The sequence below is a fragment of the Alligator sinensis genome, unplaced genomic scaffold (assembly GCF_000455745.1).
Source record: "Alligator sinensis unplaced genomic scaffold, ASM45574v1 scaffold583_1, whole genome shotgun sequence".
Lineage (NCBI taxonomy): Eukaryota > Metazoa > Chordata > Crocodylia > Alligatoridae > Alligator > Alligator sinensis.
The window spans coordinates 2044433-2053306 of NW_005841983.1; the positions used below are offsets into that span (position 1 = coordinate 2044433).

Below are 8874 nucleotides of genomic sequence, written 5' to 3' on the forward strand. Positions count from 1 at the left end.
GCGCCTTAATACATGTGATGGTGAGCCATTTTAATTAGAGGGCTGCCCTCCCCCCAGCCACTGACCTCCAAGCATATGTATAGGCACCCTAAAATTCTCTCATCTTAAGTTTCGTTAACTATTAACTTTTTTTAGCTTCTGGGCCACAGGGCAAATCCCATTAACAGAGAGACAGAAGGACAGATAGATATTCATTGTTAACACAACAGAAGCCCCATTTCTACATTAATTCAGGCCTTGTTATTTATAACCCATTTCAGCCTTGGGATCAGTGTTCGATTGCATATGTTCCGAGCCAGCTTTACAGCACGTTCTTATTTCAAAACTAATCACCTGGTTCTAAATTACCGGCAAGGCTTTCAAAGAATAAAAACTTTGGTGGTTACGGTTGTTAATGGCCAGAGGCCATCCATGGTAACTATAATACACTGGCAGGGGGTTGACTGGAGGAATAATTTATTGTGCACTGAAAAAGTAAATCACATGTTGACTGTAGGAGTAATTTATTGTGCACTGAAAAAGTAAATCACAATTTCCTCTTGACTAGTTGTAGATGCAATCATGTAGGAAAGGGAATAAAGCATTTCCATGAGGCCCTCTTTTCTCTTAATTTGCAAGACATTTGTTTCTTTCCTCTTATCAATGTTTGACATTTGGACTTTATGTATCATTGAGAAATTGCTTCTAGGTTTCAAACACTAAAACAAGATCAGATTTACGCTTGCACAGCCCTTTTTCTTCTTGCTTCTTTTGCAAGGCAAAAGCTTGTGGCATATATAACTAAGAAGAATCCAGTAAATAATTGTGGAAGAAAGGAATCAACAGATAAAAATCTAGTTGCTATTCATGTATTAACCGGGACCGTCTATATATCCCTCCAGAAACACCATCAAAAAAGGGAAAATGCTCCACAAAATGTGGGGACATATACTCTGTTTATGTAAATCTATGTACCTCCACTCAAGTCACCTGAGTTATCCTGATTAATGTCAGATGAAGATCTATACTCCGTTCCATTCCATACCCTTAGTTAAGTTTTAGGTTTTATGCTCTCTTCATAAAACATGATATTAAATAAAATATCTGGGCATTTACATGCATTCCAGAAAACAGGATTTCATAATGAATACAAAACCAGACCTGATTAATCTGTTCTTGGTTTGTCTTGTCTATGATAGGGACTTGTGCACTTGAAAGCATAAATAGCAGCTATCTCAGACTGGCTAAGTTCTAGAGATGGGTGAAAAGTTTTGGTAAGCTCGAAAACAGATCCACCATTGTTGCCTGTTTTTAGAACTGAACTGAAGTTCTGTTGAGGTCCTGAGATCAGAGCCATTCTGCACTTTTTATTTCTGACCAGAACCAAATATAAATAATTTACAGTAAAACAAAAAAAGTCACAAAATTTCTACCTGGTACCCAGAAATTTTAGGAGAACAGGTTTTCTTGGGAGATTCTATCCTGGTTTTTAGTTATGTAGAGTACTTTTTATACCGCGGTGGACAAAATGTGGCCCGGGGGCTGGATATGGCCCACAGGCCATTCTGTCTGGCCCACGGGACCCCTAAAAAACTTATAAAATGAATATTAATCTGTCCTGGGCTGCCTGTCATATGGCCCTCGATGGCTTGCCAAAACTCTGCAAGCAGCTCTCTGCCCAAAATAATTGCCCACCCCTGTTTTATACTGTCGTTGGGCTAAGCATCTAAGCTATGAGTGAAGAATCCACCTTGTGTCTTGGGCTGGTCTGGACTCCAGGGCCTTCACAGGCCAGATCTGAGCCAGGGTCCAATGTGGTGGCATAGTTATTGCAGTGATGACAGTGGGGCAAGCAGTGGACGGCCAGGCAGATGAAGGGTGATCAAGGGCTGTGCCAATACCCATGTCCATCAGGGCCTTGGGGATATTCAATGGCAGGCCATGCCCTCTTTTAGCTTTGAACCCAAATTCCAGATGGAGGAGCTTTATACACCAGATCTGGCCCATGCGCCATATCTTTGGTCTCCCTGATCTAAGCCATTCCTCAAGTTCAAATCATTTGAATTTAACTGAACCCAGTCAATGCACTATTCTGAACTTACTCATGTGAACTGGCCTAATTGTTTTAAAATGTGAATTACCCTGATTTCAGTCCAAGGCCTCAGTGTGAAAGCTTACTCAGATCAGAAGCAGTGGTTGCTGAATCTGCAAATTGCAGTGTCAAACATAAGGCAAGCCACAGCATTGCTGAATAGGTGTAACTAAGTGAAGAGTAGCTGTGTGTCATGAAGAACACAAAGGATTTGCTATGCCTGGCCTATGATCATGCAGTTTACTTCAAGCCCTGTGATCTCAGAGTGGGAGCAGTGTACGCAGACACTCACCGGTGCTGGGAGCTACACAGGGAATCTGGTGTAGGTAACTCAGGGTGAGGGAGGGACAGGCAGAATAGGGGTAGAGTGCATCGGGTGGGTCCATGGGGGCACTGGCAGGTCCAGTGGGAGGGCAGGAAGGGTAGAAAGAGGCTGGGGCTGGGGCAAACAGTTGGGCTTCCCAGCCGCAAGGCTGTGCTCTGAACCCATACACACATCTGGTTAACCTGTTCCCAATCTAAGTTAATTCACCTACCATTTTTGGCCTGATTTAAGCCTCCCGAATGTCTACCCAGATAGGCATTTAGATCCGCCTAACCCTTGTTAGGCGGATCTAAATGTGACATCTGCACATATGCAAAGATGGCTCATTGTATGTGCTCCTTTACATTCCTGTACCAGCCACCCAAAGCATACACTGGGGGAACCTCCAGAGTTCACCATGTATCTCAATCTGCCCTGTACACATGGGTAGGAATGGATGGGATCTGCTTCCTAGTCTAGTCAGGGTATTACCGCTTACAGAAGTTCATGGAGAAATTACAAATGGGCCATTTTCACCACAACCAACACTTTGCCACAGTCATTAGGCCAGACAAGCACCTAAATTCGAATCACCTCAAATTGGGGAATAGGAAAATCCCACCTAAAATCTGGTGCCTCACAAAAACAGATCCAATCTGAGCACTCACAAACTTCCACACCTAAACCCCAAATCTACAGTTTGCACCTGGAGCCCATCTACTCAGTGACACAATTATTCAGCTCCTCATTTATACAGAGGAGTGGAGAGACATCAGTGCCAGGGACTGTTAATCAGTTGCAGTCCTGCATTAAATAGTTTAACAATCAAGAGCATTGCTGTTTAATATTTAAACAAAATATTTAGCACTTACTGGATAAAGTCAGTGCTTAATTGCTTAAGCAGAACAGAAACAAGTACAGCTGTGCTGCTGGAGCTCACACCCCATAGCACCGGCATCACAAACCCTGCCAACTGTCAGCAAGTTGGAGGTTATTATTCAGGTGAATCAGATAAGTCAATAGGTTCACATGCGACTGACTGCCAGTGAGCTCCAAAAGATCTCAGACTTTTGTTTTTCCATGTTGTGACTCAGAGAAGAAAACAAAACATGCAGTGTACACCAGGGTTCAAACAAGGCACAGGAACTCTCATGTTACAACAGATAATTGCCCTCTCACGCTTAACTGGGGATGCGGGCTGTACTCAGTCTTCTTTCAATAAAAGCATATTTTTAAACCTGCTTAATTCCAAAATGCTTTGAAGTCAATTGGACCAGGCAAGCGTGTAACTGCTTTGAGGGAGCAGCACCCTGTGGGTTTGAGTCTCTTATTAATCATAAACACCTGATCCTTCCAAGTCCCAATAAAGTGACTGGAAATGGGACAGAAACAGCCCTAAGGGACACAGTGAAGCTACGATACCTAGCAGAATAAAGCAGTTACCTTAGAACATGGGGGGGTGTCTACATGAGACACTTTACTGTGCATTAGACTCATCTAATGTGCAGTTAGTATCACCATCTACATGTGCACAATTACTGTGCAGTATATTAGTCTAATGCACCATTTTTCTAGTACCTATATTTGACTCTGGAGGCTGCTAACTAACGTGCTGTACTGCACGTGCAGACACTGACTGGGAGCAAATTGCTCCTGGTCAGCCTAGGGAACAAGGGGCTGCAGGGGGCGGGGAGAGCTGTCCCGGCTTGGTGGACTGTGCCTATCAGGTCCTGATCTCCATGTGGTTGGCAGACAGCTGCCTGACCAGCTGGGACAGCTCCCCCTCCTGCCCCTGCTGGTTTGGGGCCAGCCTGATCTCTCCCCAGCTGGGGCTGAGCTGCCCGCCAAACCAGGACAGCCTCCCCTTCCCCCCACCCCCTCCCTCCAGAGCTAAGCCCGTGTGTCCCCTGCCAGCCTGGGGCTGGCACCCAGGGGAGCCTGGAGGTCCCCCTGGCTGCTGCAGGGGACAGAGCAGGGCAGGAGCATCCCTGGACTGGGCTGCTCCTGTTGGGCTCAATTTGCTCCCAACAGGATGCATGTGTAGGCATATGCTGGGGTGCACTTTAATGAGCCTGAATTTTCTGTGCAGAAAATTCAGGTGCATTAATTGCACATATAGACACACCCAGGAAGTAGGGAGACTAGAATTTTCTCTAGATTGGTCCCTTGATTTGCACTCCTTTGGCATGAAACTGTTCTTTTGGTTTCTTTTCCTTAGCAATGTGCTGGTCAGGAGCTGGTCCTTCAGGTCAATTTTCTTGAACTAAAAGGAATAGGGAATGTGCATTCCACCATGTTTGAAGCACAACATACATGCTGAGTGCTACCATATAGCAATGCAGATAATAAAACATGGGCTCATTTGTGTCTTTAAGGTGCAGCCATGTATTGGGAGCAGCACAGAGCTGCACTATCATGAGGCAGCTTCAGATCACATTCTGTACTGCAAAGACTAAATTCTTTCCTCAGCAACCATCAGGAGGAGCAGCACAGATGTTGTTATATCTCTAGCATCACTGTATGGTCAGCTACTAGCCACTGAGTATAGCATGGGGAAGCCATCCCAGTCCCCTGGGGACTACAAGGACTGCAACTGCACAGGCATATAAATGAAGGAAGGCTTCTAGCATTTTGACTATCCCTCCTGACTCACTAATGGTAAAACAGAGCACAATCCAACCTTTTCTTTTATTACCAACATCCTTCCACTGAACCCAGGGGTACTGCAATTCCTGCAACTACACCAGTACCAAATTAGCACAAATCCATTGTTAAACCAATTATATAAACGTACTGACCCCCACTAGCAAACAGAACAGGTTTGCACCAGCAGAAGAATGCTAAAGCAGCTATATCAGTTGCCACTCTGATGAATTACATAATGCCTAAGCCAAGAAAAGGAAATCCTCAGCTCAGAGTATACCTGTAGTTAAGTGTTGGGTCTCCCTGGAGCATGAGATGGTGAGTGATAGATCTGTCTCAATACCTAGTCACAATGTCAAGGGATCAGGCTACAGAACCAGTTAAAGGTAATTCTGAACTTCCTTTCATGGCTGTTTGACTCGTCCCAGACTCAGGGATAGTCCAATATTGGCTTGTTCTGCTAATTTCACTAGGTCAGATTCTGATAGTCAGACTTGTGTTGAATAACACCTTACTCCTTGACTGCTTCCATTGACTTCACCAATGAGATGTTTTTAGTGGAACTTTTTGAGGAGAAAAGTATTATTCAATACAAGTAAGGGCTGGTCTACATACAAAACTGTAGTCATTTGACTAAGCTCATAGTGATGTTAAACTGTCACAGCCCCCTGGGTAGATGGTTATATCTGTTTAGCTTAACCTGATGGCAAGAACCTCATCTACATAAGAAAATGGATGAGCATATTCTGCTCCAGCTGTTCTGGAGTCACCCCCCATCTGGACGTTCTGTTGTAGGAAGTAGCATAATTATTCTGTAAAAAAGTCATTTTTGTTCTGAAATAAAGCATCCATGCAAAGAGCTACTCCTATATTGCAAATAGTTTGGTCAATCTTCCCAGGTAGACAAGGCCCAATTGACTTGAGCTAAACCAAAATAAGATTTGCTTAACCAGAAGTAACTGTACGTATACAAGGTTTTGCATCGCTAATAAACTTGGTTTAAAAAATGCACTTATAGTTCAATCAACTCAACCTTCCTATGAACATGACTTCAGAAATGGCTTAAACTAAACCACAGTAAGGTCTGATTTAAATCAAACTAAATGTCCTCACAGAGTTTTGCACCTGTTCTAATTGACTTAGTTTTAAAACAGATTTAAGTTAAATTAGTTCAACTTGCTCATGTAAACAAGACCTAACTGAGATAGAATCTAGCCTGTACCTTAACACAGAGTGTATAAGCATGCCAGTACTGTTTACACTTCCAGAAACAGCAACTCGTCAGACAAACTATTCTCACAAGATGAATCAGTTAACAGCAGCAACAACAACATCTGGAACAATAAATTGCTTACTTGAGGCAGAAAACATGCAGTTGCCCTATAGTAGCTTTTACTGCACCGTAATGCAAAGTCTGCAAAGACCTGTATAGGAACTATTTTTTTGTCTTTTAATTATTATTACGGGACTGGTTTACCAAGCCTAGAAACTCAGAGGAAAAAAAATCTCAGGGAAATGTTTATAAATAGCTTTCCCCAAGTAGATGATGTCTAGAAGATTATGTTTTACGGGGCATCATCTATGCAAGTTAAACATCATTTCCATAAAACAGTCAAATAGCAGTTCTGGAGGGACTGCAGTGAGATGGCTTGTAAAACTTCCTCCACTGCCAGGTGCTGCTATGTAGCCACAGTGTCATGCTGCAGAGGGAGGAGCCAAAGTGTGGAGTTGTGCTAAATAAATCAGAAAAGACATTACCTACAAGGACTTGGGAGGGATTTAGGACATTAACATTGGAATGCTTAACATTTCAGTGGCTTCCAGATGCTGTCCACTAAGGTGATCAGCCTCTGCCACTGTGTTAAATATGTTACTGACCCTTCCTTTAATCCTTTTCACATCTGCATGCTAGTAACATGCGCACACAAGAAACCAAACCAGACCACCAATGGCGTACACATTACTGTAATCTTTGCCAGACATTGATAGCTTTGACAGTATTGGGTTTTAACAACAAAACAAAAACCCAACTCCACAGAACTTCCAAATTATGGAGAAAACTGCTGAAAGAGCCAATTGTTGAGAAAAACAAATCAAGCCCTCTGCTCCTCTTCATCCCTCCCTTCTCTTAGGTCCCCTTGCTCCAAGCAGTAGCTGGATCTCTCTTATTAAACTGAACGTGCCTCTAATGCAAAAATGTTTGACTGCATCTGCATTTTGCCTGAGGTATGTTGTATTTTTTTTTTTAAATATGACAACAAATAATCCTGCCCAGTCTGCATTTTTCTTGCCATAAACAGATAACAGAGCTGCTTACCCAAGGCAGCAGAATTTAACAAATCAGAAACAATTACCACCTCATTCCCCAGATGGTAGCAACACAGCGGGCATGTCTACACAAGACTCTGTTGCGCAGTGGTTACTGCACATGTATAATCATGTACTAAATAAAGGTGCAGTAACCGGAGTTACTGTGCAGTAGTGCTGGTGAACACCTTTTAAGTGATGTTATTGCACAGTAGCCTAATAATACTGTGCAGTAGCATATTAGCACCATTGGTGCTGTGACGCGCTACTGTACAGTATTATTCGGTTACTTCACACTCAATGTCTCGTGTAGATGTGCCCAGCAATTATGTGACCCCACTGTTTTCATTTAGAACAAAAAATTTAAAAATCCCCAAGAAGAGAAAACCTGTCTGATGATTTACAAGAAGGGATGGAAAAAATAAAGAAATATAAGCACATCAGCTGGAAGCCAAAGGCATTCTGAATCCTACATAAGATTAATATATGTCTGTCCTGCCTTTTCTCATCTTCGCGTGAAACTATCACCACCTTCAGTCAATTGGTAGTCACTGACTGCAATGTGTGCCAAATGACTTAACCCTCCTGTTTTAACATATTCCTTAATAGTAAGAGCCACCCACTAGGAGTGGTCAAAAAAAAAAATGCTGAGAGCCACCAAACTCATTGCATTCGTGATAGCTAATGATGGACTGATTATGCCCCAGGTCCTCAGACAGCCCCGTTGTAGTCTCTAATCCAGCCCAGAGGCTGACAGTGAAGGGCTCTTAATGCTCAGTCCAATGCTCAGGCAAATCTCAGTGCTCTGTGCCAACAAAAATAAAACCATTAAATGGTTTTATTAAAATTTATTAACCATTAAATGGTTAATAAAACCATTAAACAGCAAGGACAGAAGTTGAGAACATCAGTCACCTTCATTCAAGTTTGGGAAGCAATATACCTGTTGCTGATACTTTGCTGCATTCTCTGGCTCTTAAAACGGAAGGCAGGGGCAACCTTGCAGTGAGAAATCAAACTTTGCTGTTCGGGAATCTGGGGAAAAACACCCTCCCTCAGCACTCAATTAGAGTAGGAAATCCTGTCTTAAAAAAAATACCTGCATTCTTCAGCACACAGCAGCCCAGGGCCATGGTTGAACATACTGTTAAGCTTCCCAAGAAAGTATCCAAATACCTAACAGCCTCCTTCTCTTTTATCCATAGTATTCACTGAGTCCCAGTGATATCTGAAAGCTGACTTGCCTAAGTAAGGAGGGGAGAAGAGAGTCAGGAAAAATAACCTTCTGGGAACATGGATGGCATAGGCTTTGAGTGAGCATCTGCACACAATCCAGACTCCCCTTCTTGACTGCAGATGGTTTAGCCCAAGTACTTGGTCCTTCTAATCTCTTCACCATCCAGCTGAATGGCAAATCAGAGTAGTGAATAGTAATCCCACTGCTCTTATTCTCTATCACATGAGGGGTTTAACACTTTCCTGCTTGAAAGATCAGAGTCCCGAGAGTCTTTATTTGGTTAGTACTGTGGTTGATCAGCAAAGGGATCTG

General features: G+C 43.0%; 1 protein-coding gene across 2 annotated transcripts in view; it reads right to left on the reverse strand.

Moving 5' to 3' along the window:
• The window catches only part of NHS (NHS actin remodeling regulator), a 120351-nt gene extending 111838 nt beyond the window's left edge, over positions 1-8513 (reverse strand). The window contains exon 1 of one of the 2 annotated variants that reach the window (XR_003093446.1): positions 8425-8513. Coding sequence is in view for 1 of the 2 variants with exons in the window: in XM_025201099.1 (XP_025056884.1) it covers positions 8425-8458 (34 nt within the window). In the remaining variant the exon portion in view is untranslated. The remainder of the gene's footprint in view (positions 1-8424) is intronic. The other variant, XM_025201099.1, reaches the window with a different exon arrangement.
• Positions 8514-8874: the final 361 nt, after the last annotated feature.